Here is a 21,774-nt window from a genome sequence, read left to right as displayed (position 1 = left end):
CCGCACCCCCCAGCCCGGGCGCACCTTGCCCTTGTCCTCACTCATCATGAGCAGCTCCTGCTCGCCTAGCCACGCTTCCACCTCGGCCATGTCAAAGTAGTACTGTTCCACCTGGAAGGCGGCGTCCAGCACCTGCTGCCGCCGCTCGGCTGCCTCGCGCAGTCCAGCCCAGGAGTTCTGCAGCTGCTCCTGGCCTCGGCGCACGGCCTCTGCGTCGGGGCTGCGCAGCGCCGCCAGCGCGGCTGCGCGCTCCAGCACCTCCTCCAGGCGCGGCGCGTGAGCCTGGATCTCCCGCCGCAGGCCCTGGGGGAGGGAGATGCGGGGGGGGGAGTACAGCGGAGAGGGGCGCTCAGAGGTCCTGCAAGACCGCGTGCGCCTCCTCGACTGGCGCGTCCCAGGAGAGAGTGGCAAACACCTGCACATCCGCCAGCCTGTGCCAGGTCCCACCGAAGGATCTGCCGTTACTCACTCGCTCACTCACTCATATCCCGTGTGGCAGGTGGGAAAACGGGCAGAGAGACGCGAAGTACAAAGTACATCATCCCATAACAAGCACCTAGTAAAGGGGTGACAGGATTTGAGCAGAGAAAGCTGGCTCCAGAGATTGTGCTGGGAACCAAGCCGCCTGGTGATGCAAGATCCCTGCTATTGGTTAAAAGCAGGCCTGAGAATCAGGCTGTTTAGGGGCAGCTGGGGTATACACGTACTGACGTGTACAAATCTTAGGGGTGCCACACCGCACATATTACGCATGTGTCTCCCGTGTACCCAGATCAGGATATGGAACAGTTTCATCATCCCAGAAGCTTCCCTCAACCAGCTCTGTAGTGCACCAAGTACCTTATTTAACCCCTCCTGTGCTTTCCAGACACTTTTCTAAGTAAGTGCTTTGCAAAATGTAGCCACTCATCTGGTCCGCTCTCCATGCCCAGGGACCAGACATCATTATCATTTTCATTTTATAGATGAGGAAATGAGGCACAGAGTTGGGGAACTTGCTGAAGTCACATGGCTAGTGGTGGCTGCTGATATCTACTCTGTGGGTTGTTGTACCATAATGCACTTAGAATTGTGCTTGGCACACAGTAGATGCTCAGTCAATATCAACAGCTATCAATCATTTAACAGCCCCTGTGGATCCAGCACTCTCATACATTGAACCCTACCTCCCTCCAATTTTAAGCATTAAGTGTACCTGATCATTTTATTCAACTGTGAAAATAACAGGCTAGTTCTGTTTGTTTCCGACACTGTCCATGGCCAAGAGTGTTTACATCAAGATAGAAAAACAAAATCTAAGAAAAACTCCAGCCTCTTAAAGAGCTCTGTCTAGTACAGCACGATCACAAACCTTTCAAAATAATTTGTATACGCACCTCCCCAGCATCCTTCAGTGCCCCATTCTCCCAACTATTTCGGTAACAGGGGGTAATGACAATACCTACCTCATAGGATAATTGTGGGGATTTAATGGGGTAGCATAAACCCTGGGACAGGACTTGACACATAGTAAGTCTTTAATCAGTGCTTTGTTGCTATTGTCACTCCTCTTTTATGTGTTCTAACTTTGCGCTTTGATAAAAGAATTTCTTTGACCAAAGAGTTTCTCTGCAATCGGAGAGCCACTGTTCTAGACCAACTCTCTACTTATTTAGGTGTGGAAGCTGAGACCCAGAGAGATGAACAGAGATTTTAGGGGCTCACGAGCTTCCCACGGTGCTCAGCTTAGAAGTAAGCATTCTCACTGATCTCTGTCCTCTCTCCCTGTGGGTGTTTTGAGTTTTTGTTTGTTGTTTTTCCTTTTCATGGCCCAAGAGCCATTCCTCTTACTTCTAGTCACAGGACTCTGATTTCCTTTTGGGGAACTTACTTTGCTCCATCTCAGCACAGGTATTAAGTTAGGGTTGACTCCACCTGACATTCCAAGGGTGGGCTCTTAGCCCAGGCCAGGCAAATCAGAGCAGTCTGAATCTCTGGCCACCATGAGTCGCTCAGGGGTGGACATGTGACTCAAGCTGAGCCAGTAAAAGTTGGTCCTGGAAATACTGCTGATTAGTGAGACTGGGCATCTTTTTAGAGAGAGAAATTCTCTTCAGTTTTGCTGGTGAGATGTAAACTTGAATCTGTTGGAGGTCTTTTACCACCAGGAGAGGAGAGTTGGTCTAAGAACGAAGCTAACACAGAAAAAAACAAAGGAGCTGAAGCTGAGTGATTTATGATATCACAGAAGCACCTGGACACACCTATACCTGCTTGTCCACAGTCTTTTCAATGACAAGAGCCAAAGAATTCCTCTTTTTGTCTTTAACCACCCTGAGCAGTTTTCTGCCGTTTTCTATCACTGGAATGCAAATGCATCCTAACCCCATCCCTCACCCAGGCTCTGCTCACCTGGTTCTTTTTGATGTACTGCTGGACAGCCTGTAAACCACTGCCTCGCTCTGTCTGCATGGCCAGTGGCAGCCGCTCCTGGACCCATGCCTGGGGAGGATACAGTGAGTTCAAGGGGAGAATGCACCCCAGGAGCCCTGAATCCCAACTAAACTGTAAGCCATCTGCACAGCATCCAAGCCCTTTCCTCACCTAAGAGCCCACTCACATCTTCCGCCTCCTCTCTGAACTCGCTCCAGCTTGCTCTCTGCACTCAAGCCAGGCTCATGCTTACCTCTGGTCTTTGAACAGGCAGGTCTTGCTTCCTGGAATTCCCTTCCCACTCCCTCAGCAGGCTCATGTGTACTCTTTCTTCATGTCTCAGCTCAGACATTCCCTCCTCTAAGAAATCCTCACTAACTTCAGACCTTGTCCAGAGGAGTCTGGGTTCCCAGGGCCCCTTTAACTCCCCCATCACAATCCTACCCACCCTGAGTTGTCACTGTCTAGGAATAAGTCTGTTTTCCCCTTTGGACTCTGAGCTCTACTGGGCAGGAATGGATGAGGTCTGCATTGGTCACCCCTGTGACTCCAGCATCATCTAAGCACAGGGCTGGGGCCAGAATGATAAATGAGGAAGCAAATTAGTGAGTGAATGAATGAGCAAATCCGGAAGTGAATGGCTGAATGAGGAAATGAATGGATGAGCGACGAGTAAATAAATGAGTATTAAGTAAATCGATGAGTAGAGAAAGGAAAAAAAAGATGAATCGATGAATACATGACTTCACAAATAAATCAATGAGCGATTAAAAATGAGTGAATGAATGTGAATGAATGAGTGAATGAATAACTGAATGAGTAAATGAATAAGTTAAGGATTGAACGACTGAGTCTAAGTATCCCAGGTCTCCCAGCCACCTCCACTTCTTGAACCCGCCAAGGTACCACGGCCCCGCCCCCGCTCCGGGTCTCTACCTCCTCGGCCCGCTGGCCCGCCCCTGGCCTCGCACCCCGCCCCAGATCACCGCGTCAGGCCTCACCATCTCGTCGTCGAGGTCGTGCGCCACCTGGTGCAGCTCCTTGGAAGCGAGCAGCAGGCGGCGGCGCTCCTGCAATGGCTCGAGCAGGCGCACCAGGCGCTCGCCCACCGCGTTCTGCCGCTCGCCCACCAGCTCCTTGCTCGCGGGCTCCAGCGGCAGCGCCGCCGTCTGCGCCTGCAACTCTCCCACCTCGCGGTACCACTCCTCCACTTGAGACTCCATCGACTGTGGGAATAGGGACAGGGTCAGCGGGACCCACCCTCCATCCCAATCCTGATGTGGCTCTCCAGCACCTTGACGGTGACAGCAAATCCGTTGCCACGGCCCACTATTCCACTCTCCCTTTGCTCAATTCCCTCCGTAAGAGCTGCCCTCCTCTCTGATCCTGCAGTCCGCTAAGCTAGTTCCGGCCTCAGGGCCTTTGCCTTTGCTGTTCCCTCTGCTAGGCAAGTGCTTCCTTGTCAGTCAGATTTCAGCTCAAATGTTACCTTCACAAAGAGGCATACCTGACCCCCTGAACTAAAGTGGTTCATTAATTCATTCTCAGAAAAACCCTTCACAGTTGGTGGTATCCCTGTTTTACAGAGGAGGAAACTGAGGCCCAGAAAAAGGTAATTTGTCCAAAGAGCCAACCTTTCCAGATATGAAAAATAAATACAAAGCTATAGCGATTTAAATAGTTGATGTACCATCGAGATAGGCAGAGTACAAAAGCACAACCAAATACACAGGAGAATTTATATACAGATATTTCAAATCTTCAAGGAAAAGATGGACTGACTATTCAATGAATGGTCATGGGCCAACTGACTAACCAAGCTGGATGCCTTCCTGGCTCTTTATGCTGAAAACAGTTCCAGATGGATTAAAGACTTAAATGGAATAAGTAAATCCATAAGGTACTAGAAGAAAACCTGGGCAAATGTTTTTATAATCTTGGGATGCAGAAAATCTTCCCGAGCATAAAAACCATAAAGGGAAAGATTTACAAATTTGGCCACATAAAATACTTTTTCATCAACCAAAATTTCTAGATGTTAGTTAAAGGCAAATGACAAACTAGAAAAATATTTAATATGTATTAGAGTAAGGAGTTAGTTTTTTACCATCAAAAAATTGCCCATTATACTGCTTCCTTTGTTTCCAAAGCACTTACCACCACCAGACAACTGTCTTTGCTTGTGGGTTTTTTATTGGTCCACTGCTTCTAGAGTGTGAGCTTCAAAGAAAGACTGCCCAAAAGAGAAATGGGCATCAGTTGTGAGCAGCCAGCACACAGGAGAAAAAATAAGCACACGAGTCTCACCCATCAGCAGGGAAATATAAATTAAAACAAAGCATCCTTTTCTAGTCATCAGATTGGCAAAAATGTAAAAGATTGATAATCTCTAGTGTTGGCGAAGCTACAGAGAGATGGGCACACTCAGCCACTGTCGGCAGTGATGTAAATGAGGAGAGCCTTTTTGGAAGCAATTTGGCAGGTCCTATCAAAATGCAAAATGTGTCAAAATGCTTTGACTCAGCACTTGCATTTCCATTTCTAGGAATATAGCTAAAAAGTACTGGCACAAATGGACAAAGATGTTTGTCTAAAGATATTCATCGTAGCAGAGATGTTTTGTCCAATGATCTCATTGTAGCAGAATTTATAATGAGAAAAAAGTGGAAACAACCTCGATGCCAGTTAGGAGTGAAATGGTTAAACAAATCGACAACAGTATGGGATAACAGCTAAAATTCAGTGTTAAAAGGAAAAAGCGATTTAAAACATACATATGAATATAGATTTGCAATGAATTGCACATGCGTAAAACTTCCCTGGAATAAACAAAAAATTAAGAGCAGATGGTACCTATCGGGGGGATGGGAACTTAGTGAATGAGGACATGGATGAAGGAGAGGCTTTTTCACATTCAATTTTGATATAGGTTTTGATGTCCAAACCATAAAATGAATGTGCTCAAAAATTTAAATTAGACATGGAAAACAAATAAAATAAAACCCCGGGCACATTTGTAAATGTATAGGAGGTCTAGCAGGGTGCAAACCAAATAATAATTGAGGTTCATTTTGGGGTGTGAGACTGGAAGGCACACTGAAGAGAGGCTTTGTTTTACTGAAGACATTTTGGTTAGTAAGATTTTTTACCAAAAGAACATATTTACTTATTGCTTGTGTGATTCTAACCAGTTGGGGGAAGCTTGAAAAGAAGACAAAATAACAATAATGAAATTAAGTGGTAACAGATCAAAAAACTGCAACCCAGAACTCAAAACTAAGAACCGAATCAAGACTTTTGTTCCAAGGTTTGTAGTACAGAGATGATGCTTTTGCCTGCCCAACATCCACCCCTTCGCAGCAGCATCTCGAAGCCCACTCTAAGGCCCTGAGCTCCTTGAGGGACTAATGAAAACCTACAAGACCAAGGGTGGCCACGTGACCCAAGCGTGGCCAATCAGAACACTGGAATCACCCTGGTCACAGGGATTGGATCAAGGATAGCCATGTGACTCAAGCGGGGCCAATGAAAACAATTCCAGCTTCCTGAGGAGCTGATGAAACTCAGTGGCCAAGAATGGCCATGTGACTCAGGCCTGGCCCATGAGCCCACTGAATCATTGTGGCCAAGGATTGGATTCAAGGATTGGCATGTGACCTAAAATCAACCAATGAAAACTCTTCCTACTTTTGCTGGAAAAGAATGTGCACTCAGAAAGGATGCTCTCTTTCTCACGGGGTTCCTAAGCTGACAGAATGTAGGCCTGGGCTGTTGGAGGCCATCTTGCCACCACAAGGAAACAGAATCCCCAATAATGAGGCCAACAGAGAGGAAGCAGGGTGCAAGAATGGATACAGAGAGATTCCTGAGGACATAATTTACATGAGTGAGCCAGCTATGCCAGAAGCTGCATATCTCCTAGATCTTTCAGCTACGTCAGCCAACGAAGTCTTCTTTTGGCCTACGTCAATTTGGGTTAAAATCTTATGAAATGCTTCTTAAAGAGTCTCAGCTGATACAGTTCACACTCTGTAGGAGTCAAAAAAATGGGTAAAAATGAAATTTTATAACAAGTCACCCCAAACCTTTTGCACTAAGAAAATAAAAATGCATTAAAATTCAGGAAACTTACATATAGTCTGAAATGTTAAGGTTATAAGTCCAATTTCCCATTAGATGAAAACCCCTCCACAACCCCCAGCAAGTGGCCACATGACCTGATATGGAATAATTCTAGATACTGACACTTTCCAACTTCTACAAAAATGCCATGTATTTTGAACACCCATTTAATGTGTATCCTTTCCTGCAAATGTAGGAAAGGACAAAGAAGTACAATGGTCATTAAACACGAAAAGATGTTCAGCCTCCATCGATGCTCAGGAAAATGCAAATTAAAATAACTACAAGACAGTATCTTTCACCTTTCAGATTAGCAGAGATTAAAAATCTTGACAATATCTAATGATGATGACTGTAGCAAGACATAACTGCTCTCACACTGAGATGTATCCACTGCCTTTCTAAAGACTATTTGACAATATCCATCAAGAAGTTTAATGTACATACCCTTTGGCCCAAGAGTGTCACTTTGAGAACCATTTTGTACAGTAACACTTGCACATGGGCTCAAATACGTATGAACAGGGATGTCTGTTTTGGCACTATACTAGCAGAAGATTGGACATAGCCTAGAGGTCTCTCAACAAAAGGCTGGTGAAAGACAAATGATCAAACCAGCCCATGGAATAGCATGCAGCAGTTTAAAAGGACAAGATATAGCCAAACATTTTGAGACAAGAAAAGATGTTTAGTGTATTGTGTCACGTGAAAAAGCAAGCTTCAGTATAGTGTGTATGGTTGTGTGTGTGTGTGTGTGTGTGTGTGTAGAATATTTCTAGAAAGATAGAGAAGAAATTACCGAAAGCAGTTACATCCCTAGAGAGTGGGACTGTGGGTGTGGAGGGGAAGGAAGAGTTTTTCCTTTTTACCGTTCTGTTTGAAGTTCTTATTCCATACCAGCAATAACGGGTAATACATCCCAAAGCTCGCTCTGTGTCAGGCCCTGCTCTAAGCACTTGACAAGGAATAACTCAGCTAATTCTCATCTAACAGCATATGAGGTCAGGAAAGACGGGAGTGTTTTGTTCACAGTTGGATCCCAGCGCCTGGCACTGTGCGCCTGCACAGAGTAGGTCTCTGCAAATGTGTGTTGACTTTGTTTGTTGGACTAATTAGCATGCTATTCTGCTTCTCTTGGCTTGGTAGTATTAGAGATTAACATTTAAAAAATTAAACTAGCTTTAAACATTGAAACCAGAGGAACTGCGAAGTACTGATATGTCCTACAACATGGATGGCTTCTGAAAACATTCTTAAGTGAAAGAAGGCAGACACAAAGGACCACATATTATATGACTGCACTTATTTGAAATGCTCCAAATAGACAACTCCACGAAGATATAAAGTAGATTAGTAGAGGGAATAAATTAATAGAGAGCGCTAATGGGTTCAGGGTTTCTTTTTGGAGTGATGCAAATATTCTGGAATTAGATGGTGGAGAGAGTTGTTCAACTTTGAAAATTCACTAAAAAGCACTGAATTGCACATTTTAAAAGAGTGCAATTTATGGTATGGAATTAAATCTCGGTTTTTAAAAAAAGACACTAAAGGTAGGAAAACCGAGGCCCAGAGAGGAGTTGTCCCTGGTCCAAAGTAAAAACTGTCAGAGCTTAGGGCCATGTGACCACAAAGCCCTAGTAGCTCTCAGTCACTGCTTCTCCGTCACTGGGGATGCTGAGGCTCAGAAAGGAGGGATCACTTGCCCTCACTGGACTGTGAAGCTCCTGAATCTGGCCTCTTCCTCTAGACCATGCTGAGCTAGATGAAGAAATGTGGCACAAAGAATGAAAAAAGGGGAGGAGGGTGTTTCCTTGGCCAGAGAAAGAGCCTTGCGTAGGGAGGGGGTGGTAAAGAGGCCCCTGGGACTCTGCCTAGCAGCTGCAAAGACTCCAGTGCATTTTCCCCTGGCTGGTCTCCCTCAGATGGCAGGAGACCAGCACCCCCTCCTCCCCAAGCAGGAGCTGGTGGCTGAGCCAGACCAGCTGGCTGGGCCCCTGAGGACTGGAGAAGTGGGGGATTGGGACTCCACCATCTGGCCCCACAGCCAGAAGAACAGTTGGGCAGGAGGTGCTGAGAGAGAACTCTGGGTCACATGGCCTAGATCTGAGAAGTGGGGTCCCAGGAGCCTGATGTAGCAGGTTGGGCAGGGACAAATGGAGGACACGAGGAGGACAGAGGGATAAGAGAGATCAAGGGAGAGGCAGAGATGGAGAATTGAAATAAGAGATAGAGAGAAGAGTGAGAAAGACAGAGATATAACAAGAAAGACACAGGAGACAGAAAAAGACAGAGAGACTAAAAGATGTGAGAGAAACAGAAATGGGAGAGACAGAAAAGAAGAGAAACTGGGGGGAGCAGAACTGAGAGACAAGCTCTGAGAGAAGAAAAGGAGGATCTCCGCAACCTCTCAGGCCAGGAGCCAGCACCTACCCCAGCCCAGCCTGGTCTGGTAGCCTGCTGCCTGGGGCAGCCAGGAGATATACCTAGCTGGATGGTTCCCTCCCTTCTGCATATGCCCAGTGTCTGGACTCTCAGGCAGGCCTCAGAGGACAGCAGGCGTCAGGAGGCCCCGCCCCTCCCCAGTGGCAGCTCCTGAGGCCCAGCTGGGCTCCATCTGAGGGCCACGGCCCACTGAGTCACTTCTAGCCTCGGGCTCCCTCTGCTGGGAAAAGAGCCCCGGAGTCCTCTAATGGGTCTTGCCACTGTTACCCATTGCTCTGTGACACAGAGCCAGTCCCCTGTCCCCTCCGGGCTTCGGTTTCTTACCTAAACAATGGGGACCCCACGTCATGGTCTCCAGGGCTTGGTGAGGCTAAACGTCCCGCTGTGGGTAGGGAAAAGCTGGTTCTGCACTCTGGCGAGAGCAGGAAGCCCCAAATCCTGCCTCTCGAACCCGAATGGCCAAAAAGAGACGGAGATACCCAAGCTCACCACTTCCCCCCAAAACGCAAATGCAAACACCACAGTGAGTTATGCTTTCCGTCCACGAGCCGGAAAATCCAAAATGTCTGACAATGCCAGGTGTTCTTGAGCTGCGAAGAAGCTCAATTGACTCTAGCAATTTGGGAAGATCAAGTGAACTGAAGATAGTCCTGACTTTGGGCACTACATTAATGTTTCATATTAGCGCCCTCCCAGATACATTTTTATAAAACCATAGGGATGGGAGGAAATGCCCGAATGGAATACAAACAGAAACAAGTGAAACAAGCCTTTCACATTACATCATAACCGCAGTAAAGGAGCAGACGTAACTAACCCAAATAACTTTGGAACACAGTGTAGTGATATCCCCTTCGGCTGAAGACAATTAAAAAAGAAAAACCTGTAAATAAATATTGAATCCTAGATTTATTGGGCCAACAATTCTGAACGCGCTTTATGCATTCTGTTTTGTAACCTTCACAATGTCCACACAAGGTCAGTACTGTTATTATGCCCATTTTACTAAAGAAGAAACTGAGGCAGAAAGAGAGAAGTAATTTTCAAGTCACCCACTCTTGGTAAGTCACAGAGCCAGGGCTAGACCCCAGGCAACCAAGCTCCAGTGTCCATGGCCTTGACCGTGATGTTGTACTGCCGCCTACAGTCCTACAGTCCTACAGTCCTGCTGTCAAGGAGTGGCTTAGCATGAGGGTCCCAAGTGCGCGCCTTTATCCACTACAACAGGCTGCAGGAGAAGAGCTGACTATTAATAATACTAGTAATACCTGCTGCCAGGCAGGATGTCTTTGTTTGTCACTGGACTAACAGTCAAGCTTCTCCACTCTGCTCTGTGCCCTAGGGGGCTGACCTGTATGGAACCTGCCTTCAGGTTCCCACATGGGCTGGGCTCAGGACCAGCTCCACAATTTGTGGGGCCTGGTGCAAAATAAAAATGCAGGACCCCTTGTTCGAACATTAAGAATTTCAAGACAGCGAAAGCAGAATGTTAAACCACGCCCATAAAGTCAGCAGGTTGGACCAAGGGGCGCCAGCAGGATACTGGGCGGGGAGAGGAGAGAGGAGGGAGGAGGGAGGGGCCTGGGTATCATTTTCCAGCTCCTCCCTGCAGCACTGTCAAGGGCTGGCTGTCGTTCTTGGCTAAGGGCCCCAGCTCCTGCCAGGCGACTTTCTTCTTCCTCTCCTCCCTCTGCCTCTCCGGCAAGGTTAAAGCCTCCAGCTGGGAGACCCACCCTGCTCACCCTCCCTGTGGCTTCTCCATTCCCTGCTTACACCTTTGTTAAGCCTCTTCATAAGCCTGCCTCAAACTGTCCTCAACGGGGCATGCTTCTGTTTCTAGCTGGGACCCTGACAGTCACAGACTTTCATTTCCTGGGAATGGAATGTGCCTCACCAGATCCCAGGTGCCATTTCAGTGCACAGCCCCACATGGCCCTGGGAGGCCAGTGCCGAAGTAGTCTGACCCAATGGGATGACAGAGGCTCAGAGAGGGACTAAACATACACACTGGCTGGCATTTGAACTCAAGCCTGTCCCTCTCCCCTGTCCAAGATTTCACCGCTTGGCCCCTGGCTGCTTGTACTGCCGGCTCCCTCCTGTCTGACCATCTAAGCACCACTTGTCTCTGCTGATATTCTGGGAGATCCCTCAGAGCAGACTTGGGGCCGAGTCATCCCTGTGTATCCACTGCCAACCCAGGCCCTTGGGTGTGGACTTCAGGCAGTGATCAATGCTTCAGAGGCCAGTAGGAGGGCCACCTTCCCTACTGGGGGCTGGAAGTATCAAGGGAGGAGGGTGCACAGGAACTAAACTTGGTCCTGAATGGCTACTTGGTGGCTGTGTGACCTTGGACGAGTAACAGGCCCTTTCTGTGCTGTGGTTTTCCCAAGTATCCAGTGAGGATAACCACAGCCCATCCCTAGGATGGCTGCTGGGGAAGAGGGGGGTGTCGGTGTCTGGCACGGAGGGTACATCGGCAGTTCTCAAAGAGTGGTCCAGGGACTCCTGGGGACCCCGAGATCTTTTCAAGGGATCTGCAATGTCACAACTCTTTTTATAAAAGTACCAAGGTATAATTTGCCTTCATCTCTCCTAAGCGCAGCGGGATTTTGCAGGGCCCATGTGAGGCTGCTCCTATAGGAGACTGGGTGCACGAGCAGAGGTGAGAACTCAGCGTTTCTAACCCAGACGTGAGAGCTGCAACATTGAAAACAATACCAGTCTTCTCACTACATTCTCTTTTGTCTTGGGAAATATGGTTACTCTTCATAAAAGAATGCTTTCGGGTTAATAAATGATGGGTTTATTATGGGCATTTTTAAGTGAATTAATACTTCCCAGTTTTAATTTTCAATACGGTAAATATCAAGTAGGTATAATCTGCACAAACAAAAAATCTTTAGGGACCTCAACGATCTGTAGGGGGTAAAGGGGTCCTGGAGACACACCGGTGTATATAAAACGATGACAGCATCATATTCAGATGTTTGTCCCTTTGTGCCTTTGCCTGTCTCCCCCACCAGAATGTGAGCCCCAAGAGGGCAGAGATTTTTCTCAATTTTGCCCATTGCTGTATTCCAGCACCTAAGAAAGCACCTGGCATATAGTAGGTGCTCAATAAAGATTTGCTGCAGAGATAAATGAATAAATACTAATTACTGTCATTATACGTTGACTTTTTTCTCTGCCAGCCCCTATGCCAAACACCTCAGGAGCACAGCTATGTAGGCGGCATCTCAAAAGGAGTAGTGACAAGTCCAGAGACCTGGGTTTGAATCCAGCCTCTGCCACTTGCTCCCCTGGGCCAGCAAGTTCACCCCCTGGAGCCTCAGTTTCCTTTTGGTGATAGTCAGAAATGGTTCCTGGTATGTAAAGACAGGAGCCGGCACACCTTGGGAGGTGAGATACAATATCTGCATCGGCCATGTACATCACAGGGTTAGATACTGCGCATTCGCCAGCTGCCAAGCTAGAAGCTGAGTTACAGTAGACACTGTTCTCTAAGACCCACTGTTTCATAAGGGAATGTGTGTCCTTGGGCCAGGCGCTTTACCTTCTGTGCCTCAGTATCCCCTTTGGTAAAACAGGGGACAGTAATAGTACCAATTTCTTATGGTTGCTGGGAGGAGTCAGTGAGAGCTTGGCATAGCGACTGGTAGAGGCCGCACTCCACGAAGGTCATTAGTATTCTGTGCAAAGCTGCTCCCCTCCCTCTGGGCCTTGGCTTCCCTATCCAGAAAGCAGGCGTCAGGGCTCCAAGAAACCCTCAGTGTGCTGGTTATTCACCTACTGCTTCTCGGCTCTGAATCCTTCCTCTCCCCTTCGTACCCATGCTCCAGGGATGGTGGCTGCTTCCAACACTTACTACTAGCTGTAATACCTTGAAATACCTTGAGCGAAGTCTGACCCCCGACTCGGGCCCCACTGTGGCGTAGAAAGGCCCCATCTGAGTCGGCCAGGCCATACCTGCAGCTTCTTGAGTTGGCTGTTGACAGTGGCCAGGTCCCCGCCAGGGTCCACATCTTGCAGCTGGCTTTCCATGTGAAGGAGCTTTTTGTCTAGCTCCGCGAAGCTCTGCACCAGCTGGTCGGCCTTGCTGGCCTCAAAGAGCTGCCGTGCCTTGGCCTGGGTGGTGCTCTCCAGCTCCGCCCAGCACTGCCGGATCTCACCCAGCTTCTTGCGCACTGAGGCCGCCAGCTCTGGCTTCTCCTGCATCAGTTGCTGGCCCTCCTGCCCCAGACAGTGGGAGGCAGAAAGTCGGGAGGCAGGGATGGTGGGGAGGGACAAACAAATATGAAGCCAGCAGGACAGAGGGAGAAATGTGGAGAGAGAGACCGGCAAGGAGTTGGAGACACAGAGAGACAGAGGCATGAGGGGTGGATGCAGAGACAGGCACGGAGATGGAAAGAACCAAGATGTGGGAACAGACCAGGAACAAGACAGGCAGAAACATGGGGGAGAGAGAAAGAGAGACATAGAGACATGGGATGGAGACATGGAGGAACAGATGGTCATAGAGTGACAGAGACATTCGCATAAATTCGGAAACATGGGGAGAGTACCATAAAGAAAGACAAGGGGAAGGGGGGAGGGGGCAGGCAGAAAGAAGGAACTTCCATTAAATTCAAAGTCAGGAAGAGTGGCTTTGCCATGTACCTCCATTTATGGGGCATCAATGGCCATTTAAGAGTTTAAGGCCCACCTGGGTGTCTCCGTTTGAGTCAGTAGAATGGGGGTATCCAGGACTGCAGGTCTAGGGGTTCAGCCAGGGTAGGGGGCAGTTTGGGGGGGTTGAGACATGGAGCAAAATTTTGCCTAGGTCCCTCCAAAACTGAAATCAAGCTCCAATACATGCTGGCCTAGAGCATATTAAAAATAACAATACCAGAGCAATTACAGCTCCTTGGTGCCTGGTATTGTGTTAAGCACAAGAGCCCAGGGAAGTAACTATATTCATTACTTCCTTAATTTTGAAGCAGAGCCAACTGAGGCTCAAAGAAGTTACCATGGTTCCCCAAGGCTCGACAGCTGGTAACAAGCATAGACGTGGTTAGAACCCAGTGCAAAGTTCACTGTAACCCTGGCCTTCCAGGGCTGCCGCAGCCCTTCTACCTGGCCCTCCATCTTAGATGCTCCAAACATCGTGGAAAGAAGGTTATAGAAAGGGGTGAAATATTTAACCACCAGGAGGGTATGAGCACCATTCAGAAGAGAAGCCGGCCATTTTACAAATGGACAAAGTGAGGCTCAAAGAGATTACACGAATTGTCCAAGGCCACATAGCTGGGAGCAGGTGTGGGTGGGAATGATCTGAACCGTTCAGAGGTGTGAGAACAGGAAGCGGGCAGTGGAGGGTGTATGAGGTGGAACGCTGGTTCTCTGGAGGCCTCCAGCACCCGGCATGGGCAGAGGGGCCTTCTGTGTCCTCACCCTCTCAATTTTCTCCAGCCACTCCTTATTCTGAGCCAGCTCGGCCATGAATGCCTGGTGCCGGAGCCATCTCTTATGCAGCTTGTGGCCGTCTTCCCGTGTGCCATCCCGCGCCATCAGCATCTTCTCGTGGATCCAGCCATCCAGCTGTGCAGGACAGGAGGAGGGGCTCAGCTGGTTCCCCCAACCTGGCGCAGCCCCTCATTCCCTCCCAAGGTGCTCCAGGTTCAGGGCCTAGGCTGCTAGGTTGAAGGTGGGGAGGAAGGGATAGAAAACCTTTGCGAGTAAGGCCTTTATGTGTGTGCAGGGGGACAGCGCAAACACTTTTCTAAGGGATGGAGGATAGATAGAAGGGTCCCCAGAATGCCCCATCTCTCAGTCCACCAGTCCTCAGGGCAGCCCTTCTCAACTCCCTATAAGCTTTAAGCCCCAAGGCAGAGCTCCAGGGCCAGTCAGTTTGCTCCTATCCATGCCCAAATCAACCTCCCGAAACCGCCCTCCAGACTGATTTAGCTCACTTCCCATTCATCCCCAGAAACCCTCCCCCATTAGCAGCACTTAGACTCTTCTATTCAGTCTCAGCCACCTCCAATAAGGACGAGTTCAAGATCCCCAACCCACTCTCCAGGGTATCAAGTGAAGCCCCCACACCTAGCTCTAGCCCCACAATATGGCCAGATGAGCCACTAAACAACCTCCCAACTAGTGCCAGTTCTAGTCCCCTCCAACACAGCCCTCTAATCTGGGGTAAACCCGTCCCCACAACCCAGATCCAACTCCCTAATGAGCCCACAGGATTCCTCAAATCCAGCCCTAAGGATCCAGCCCAAGACCACAGTTCTCCCAAACCATAACCAGTTCTAGCCCGCAACCAAAACTAACCCCTCCCATGCAAACAATGAGATGCCTTTCGGCTCCCCAAATGAGCCTACCCACAAGCTATCCTCAGACTCCCCAACATGAATCAGATGAAACCTTCCCAGGCAGCCCCCTCCCGAAGTAAACCCAGTTCTAGTCCCTCCCACTCAGTCATCCAAAATTCAAGAACCAAGAGCGGGCCCCTCTCACTGCCCTAAGCAAGACCAATCAATCACAGGGCTGCTTTCTAAGCCCCCCCCCCAAATAAGACTTGTCCCCCAAGCAGGAACCTCCCCACTCATGACCAAACCTGGCACCTGGGACAGTTTGCTCCTCCCCCTTCTCCTCCCTCAGTCACAAGATCCTCCTCCTCCCTCCTGCCAAAAAAAAAAAAAAAAACACCGGACTCCAGCTCAGCGATCCCGGGAGGCAAATGCAGTCATAGCCAAGGACAAATCCCCAGCCAGCCAAACCCCACCCCGCGTCCCCTGAGCATGTGCTCCCCAGGGGTCCAAGACAGTTTCAGACTCCCTCATACATCCCCCCCCCACACACACACACTGGAGCCAAGTCAAAAGCAGATCCCCCAACTCAATTCACAGGTTCCCCCACGCAGGGAAGAGTTTGCCAATGGCACCCACAGCTTGCAACGAAGGCAAAGCCCCTAAAGGAGATGGTACTCTGCCACCAAGGTAAAGCCCCTCCGCAAAGTGACTGACCCCCATCGCCGAGGGTAAAGCCAGAGTCCCCAATAGCCAGGGGAAATTCTCCCAAAGTCAGACTCCCTAAACCCAGAGCAGGCCCAAGACCCTCATCGCCCAAGGCAGACCTCCCCCTAAAGTGATTCGCCCCCGTCATCTAAGACTAATACAGATCCTGCAAGAGGCCAAGGAAGAACCCCCCCAAAAGGTTGAGAGTCTCCCAACCCCAAGGCAAATCTCAGATTCCCCATTACCCAAAGGAGTGCCTCCTAGAGAGGTTAAGACCTCCTTCATCCACAGGGCAAATCCACACTACCCCAGAAAGTAGCCTTAGAAGTGCCCCCTTTTCTGCTTTCCTCCCTTGGGACCCAGTCCCTCAGTTCCTCCCGGAGCAGCACCGCGGACAGCTCCCGGCGTTTCCGCCCCTCGGCAGGGCAGGGGTCTGCGCGCCCCGCCGACCCGCTCCCGCACCCCTCCCTCCCGCGGCCTCAGCGCGCGAGCACGCGCCCTAAGCCCCCTCCCCCGCCTGCCTCGGCGGGGGCGCGCATCAGCCCCCTCCCCGGTGCGCCCCCGAGACCTGAAGTGGCGACGGCGTTGGCGGGGCGTCCCTGCAGCGGGCGGGCGGGCTCTCGCCCCTCCACTGCGACGGCGGCAGCAGCGGTGGCGACGGCTAAGGCTCCGGCGAGCGCGCGCCCCCGCCCCCGCCCCCGCGTCGCGGCAACGCGCCCGCCCGCGCGCGCCCCCTGCCTGTCTCCAAGCCAGCCTCCTTGCCGGGCCCCAGTTGGGGGTGAAGGAAGAATTACCACCTTCTCTAAAGCGTGGAGGTGGGGGTTCTGCACTATCTCAGATGATTGCTACTTGGTCCGGAACAATCGAGAAGGAGAAAGGGCTCCTGGGTCAAATCGAAAGGCAGGAGGGGGAGCCTGGGGCCTGGGCTACCTCCGCTATGTGAAAGTGGGAAGTATGGGGTGAGGGTGGGATGGGCTCCTGAACTATTTCTAATGGGAAGGAGTTCAGACTCCTGGTTACCTCAGCTACACAGGGGTAGGGGTTATGGGCGGGGGGCGTGTGCTGGAATACCTCCTATAAGACTTAAGTCCAGAATAATCTCCACTGGGAAGGAGAGGGACAGGGGGTTCTTGGATCCATCTCTAGTGGGCTTCTTGAGCCCCAGATCCATCTCTAATTGGCTTCGGTTATGTGGGGGTGGGGTGTATGGTGGCCTTTGTCCGTTTCATGTGTGAGAGAACAGTATCCCATGGAGGTTTACCATAGAGAGAGTCAAACCATCTTTAATGGGGAGATCAGGGCCTGGTTCCTCAACCATCTTTGCTTGGGGGAAATTTAGATACTGGATGGGGGGAGCAATGATTCTGGGTCAAGTAGATGGATGAGGCCGGGTCATCACTGTGTGGGGGATAGGAAAATGTTTATTGGGACATTTATACCATCTCTAATGTGGTCAGAATGCAGAACAGTTTCTGTGGAGTGTAGGGGCATGGGAGGCTGCCTGCCTCCTGAACCGTCTCTAATGGAAAGGATCTTATTTGGGGTGATCCTTACAGGTGTATAGATCATCTAAAAAAGGGTAGAGCTTTATTTTTGAACACTTTTAAAGACGCGAAGTCTTGTTTCTGGATTATTTATGACCGAAGTTGAGCTCCGGGCCGCCGGCCCACTCATGCGCCCTCCCCTCTTCGCGTCCCTCTCCAATCTCCCGCCCTTCTCGCCAGCAGGGCTCTTCAGCAGAGGGAAAGGGGAGACCAGCGCGCGTCCCCGCGGGACTTGTAGACGCGGACGCGCGCCGTTGCCAGGGGCGCCCGGGGCCCCTCCCTTCTTCCCTGGAGCTCGCGTAGGCGGGGAAGGGACTTGCGGAGCATGCGCACTGAGGCCAGGGTCCGCGCGCCTCCCGGCGACGCGGAGTGAAAATCGCTCCGCGACCCACTTAGACGGGGCATCCCTGCCCCCATCGCCCCTCTGCCCTAGAGCACTTTCCTCCCTCAGAAGGAAGTCACTGTGCCCAGCAAAGCTGGAGTTCCTACCTCGTGGCATTCTCGGAAGAACTGCTGCAGCCCAAGTTGGTCGTGTAGCTTTTGCATCCACTGCTGGGCTCGTAATTGGTTTTCTTGGCTCCTGGGGATGGGGAGATAGGGTCTAGGGGAAGCCTGAGTAGGGGCGCTGGCCATAGGGCTATGAGGGCGTCGGGCTTGGCAGGGCTAAAAACCTGGGGCATATGTATGAGCGAGGCGGAGGAGAGGGCAAAGTGGGGATGAGGGGAGTGGCAAAGAAACATCAGTGGGGCAGAGCCAGGGACAGAGGTGGAGAGGGGCGGTGACAGACATAGACACTTGGAAAGAGATACAGGTACTGGAGGTGGGGAGGGAGAAGGAGAGAGAGAAAAAGAGAGAGAGAGAGAAAGAGGCAGCGGGAGGGGAGGCAGAAGGAGGGGAAGAAGGGAAGTGACAGAGAGGGCAGGAACAGCCCACAGAGGGGCAGGCAAGGTGCCACCAGCAAAAGACATAGCTGGACAGACGGAAGGGTGCAACAGAGTTGGAGACAGGGAAGAGAGTAGGATGTGCGGAGAGCAAGAGCTGGAGCCACAGGGAGGGAAGGCAGATATGTCAGCAAGGAGGGGCAGGGCCTTAGCCTGAGTGAACTGGCCAGGCTGGACCCAGACCCCAGGCGGACTATCCTGCTGCCCACAGAGCAGGGCAAAGTGCCCAGGAGACCTGGTGGAAGGGGCTGGGGGCATCCTACTTCACTGTGCCTTCAACAAGTCACTTCTGCCCCATGGCCTGGCACTGGCTGTTCGCTCTGCCTGAAATGCTCTTCCCACAGACATCCACTCAAATGTCATCTCGGTGAGGCCCCTCCTGACCGCTCCTCAACACTTTCTAGCTCTTTCCTTCTTTAATTTAATTCTTCACACTCAATACTATCTGACACACCGTTATTTATTTATCTTATCTGTCTCCCCCACTAGAATATCATTCCATGAGGATTTTTTGTCCATTTTGTCTACAGAGGTATCCTCAATGCCTAGAAAAAGAGCCTGGCACACAGTAGGCAGTAGGTGCTCACTATATATTTGTTGAATGAATGAACGAACGAATGAATGCAAGAGAGACATAGAGGCAGAGAGAAAGATAACAGAAACAAAGGTAAAGTATCTGAGAAAGAGAGGCAGAAGAAGAGAGAGAGAACAGATGGAGACAGAGAAAAAACAAGGAGAGAGGAAGAGAATGAGACACAGAGATACACAGATAGATGAAAGCCAAGAGACGGTGTGTGAGAGAATTTACAGAAAGAATTAGGGCACGGCTGGAGAAGGAACAGGAAGGGCCAGACACAAACAAGCAAAAGACTGACTCCCTCCTGCCTGGATTTGTCTCAAAAACCAGGAAATAGGAAATGCCTCTGAAATCAGTCCCTCCGGGCCTTCACCAGCCAACTAGGGATGAGGAAAATCTCCAGGAGGGTGAACAGCAGGATTCCAATCCCAGCTGGGCCACTTCCTAGCTGTTACCTTGGGCAAAGTGCAAAATGCAGATAAGAACAGCACCTAGCACACAGGCTGTGCCAGGTTCCAGGTGAGGCAAGGCCCACAGAGAGACTAAGTGACTTACCCAGAATCTCACAGGTCGAGGGGTGGAGCTGGGACTGGAACCTGGCCCTGTCTAACCCCAGGGTCCCAGCCACAGAGTCTACATGGTTCTGCCCCCCTTGTGGGTTTTGAAAGCAGCCTTCACCCCTGAGTGGATGTTTTATTGCTTCCACCAGGTGGGAAATGTGTCCCTGGACCAGTAAATAATTGGGATCTGGGGGGTGGGCAAGAACTGGGTCTGTCTCAATTCCTGCTGTGTTCCCAGCCTCGCCCAGCACAAGCCTGGTGTAGATGACCCCTCTGGGCTCCCACAGCAGTTCCCCTATCCTGGCCCTGGCTACTCCAGGCCATCCCTGTCAGATAGCACTTGAGCTCTGTGAGGACAGGGATCATATTCTGTCCTGGTCACCACTGTGCCCACACAGGGCCTATGACAGAGTAAGGATTCTGCCTGTTTAATTGGCTGAAGAATAAATGAATAAGCAATAGAATGAAAGGAGCAAATAATGACTGAAAAGGAATGAAGGTATAACTCCGAGAATGGACAGTCCTCCAAGCTGCCCCTCATCTGCAGAGCCTGACACACAGCATACACTCAGGAGATGCGGGGCAACAGGAGGAAGGACACAGGGCTGGAGCTGGGGCTCTAGATCATGAGTTTACAGCCCTGGGATCAGAATCCCCATAACGGTTTCCTTTAGGAAACTCCAGCCTTTTCCCAGATGAATCTGGGGGGAAAAATCTCACGAGCCCTGGACAAAAGCCAGGCCAGGGTCTCAGGGCTGTGGAGGGTGGTAGAGTGACCAGGTGGGCTTTCTATTAGGAGACGGGAAGACACAAGGAGGGGTGCTGGGCTCTTATCCAGCCTGGATCAGGCTAGAGAGGGGAAAGATGGGGTCACCAGAAGTGGCATAAATAGTGAGAGTGACAAAGAAGTGGGTCTGACTCTTCTCAGGGGCTGGGATTTTTTTAAAGGGGGCGCTGTTTCATTCAGGGTCTAGAATAGTGTCTGACACAGTAGATATTCAATAGATATCTGCCTGATTAACGTAAGAACCGGCAAGGGACAGGGCAGCGGTGACAGACGGTGACACACAAACACACACATTCTGCACGCTTCCTAGAGACCTTGGGTTGGGGCCCAGCAGAGGTGTCCATTCCCAATATTCGAGAACTAACATGGGAGAGGACAACATCCCATCTGGAAAGCTGAGACAGAACCTATGTCTAGCCTTTCACGGCAGTATCTTGGGACCTCCCGAGGTTCCAGGGGCCAGACCAGCAGGCAGATGGAGAACATCCAGGAAACTGTGGTAACACTTTAACCAGTCCAGCTAGTCCAGGCCGAGGGCAGGCTCTGGAAACTTTTCATCGTATATTCTTTATCTTTTGGGTTGACAATCACAAAAGATTGATATTCACAAAATAGCCATTTAGGTAAAATCTAAAACAATATGGAATTAAATAGTAATCAGAGAGAGGCAGAGAAGCACAAATCGTGATGGAAAAGAGCAGAACCTTGGCCTCCTCACCGCCCCCACCTCGCGCCCTGAGGGAGTGGGGGACTTACTTTTCCAGCAGCTGGGTCACGGCCTCCCGGGCCTGCTCCCCGTAGATGTTCCCCTGCCTCAGCAGGCCCTCTGCAGCCTGCACGGCCACCTGCATCTTTTGCTGGTTCAGCTCCATCATGGTGAGAAAGTCCCGGTGCTGTTTCAACGCCTCCTCCACTGACTCCACTGTGCCCGGGAGCTCCAGGCTCAACAGTGTTATCTCCTGGGGAGGGGAAAGGGGTGGCCCACAGGTCAGCCCAGCTCCATTCCAGAACCTGGGAGAGGTGGCCAGCCTGGCTCACTACCACTCTCCTCCCCCTTGCTTCTAGCATCGGACATGCAGTCATGGTTCCACCCCGGGGCCTTTGCTCATTCTGGTCCCTCTGCCTGGCAGTCTGTCTCTCCAGATATCCCATGGCTGCCTCCTTCATTTTCTTCAGGTCTCCGACCACCCTGCCCAAAACATCCTCCTCTACTCCGGCCATATCCTTTACCTCTCTTTATTATTTTTCATAGCTTATACCTGATATATCATATATGCGTGTACTTGTTTATTGCCTCCTCCCCCACATCCATACACACCAGAATGCCACCCCTACGAGGGTGAGATTTTACATTCATTCAACCCCAGAAAAGTGTCTGGCACAGAGAAGGC

At 50.5% G+C, this 21,774-nt stretch overlaps 1 protein-coding gene across 1 annotated transcript in view; it reads right to left on the bottom strand.

Moving 5' to 3' along the window:
- Positions 1-21,774, bottom strand: part of SPTBN4 (spectrin beta, non-erythrocytic 4) — a 66,422-nt gene that overhangs the window by 13,823 nt on the left and 30,825 nt on the right. The window contains exons 18-24 of the mRNA XM_016166806.2: positions 21,140-21,342; positions 18,008-18,098; positions 14,407-14,553; positions 12,943-13,206; positions 3,414-3,638; positions 2,392-2,481; positions 25-303 (exon numbers count right to left, since the gene is read on the bottom strand). Coding sequence (XP_016022292.2) covers positions 25-303; positions 2,392-2,481; positions 3,414-3,638; positions 12,943-13,206; positions 14,407-14,553; positions 18,008-18,098; positions 21,140-21,342 — 1,299 coding nt within the window. The remainder of the gene's footprint in view (positions 1-24; positions 304-2,391; positions 2,482-3,413; positions 3,639-12,942; positions 13,207-14,406; positions 14,554-18,007; positions 18,099-21,139; positions 21,343-21,774) is intronic.

The sequence above is a fragment of the Rousettus aegyptiacus genome, unplaced genomic scaffold, assembly GCF_014176215.1.
Source record: "Rousettus aegyptiacus isolate mRouAeg1 unplaced genomic scaffold, mRouAeg1.p scaffold_m13_p_14, whole genome shotgun sequence".
Classification (NCBI taxonomy): Eukaryota; Metazoa; Chordata; class Mammalia; order Chiroptera; family Pteropodidae; genus Rousettus; species Rousettus aegyptiacus.
The sequence above is the reverse complement of the archived record's forward strand: the minus strand, read 5'-3'. Positions and strand labels throughout refer to the sequence as shown.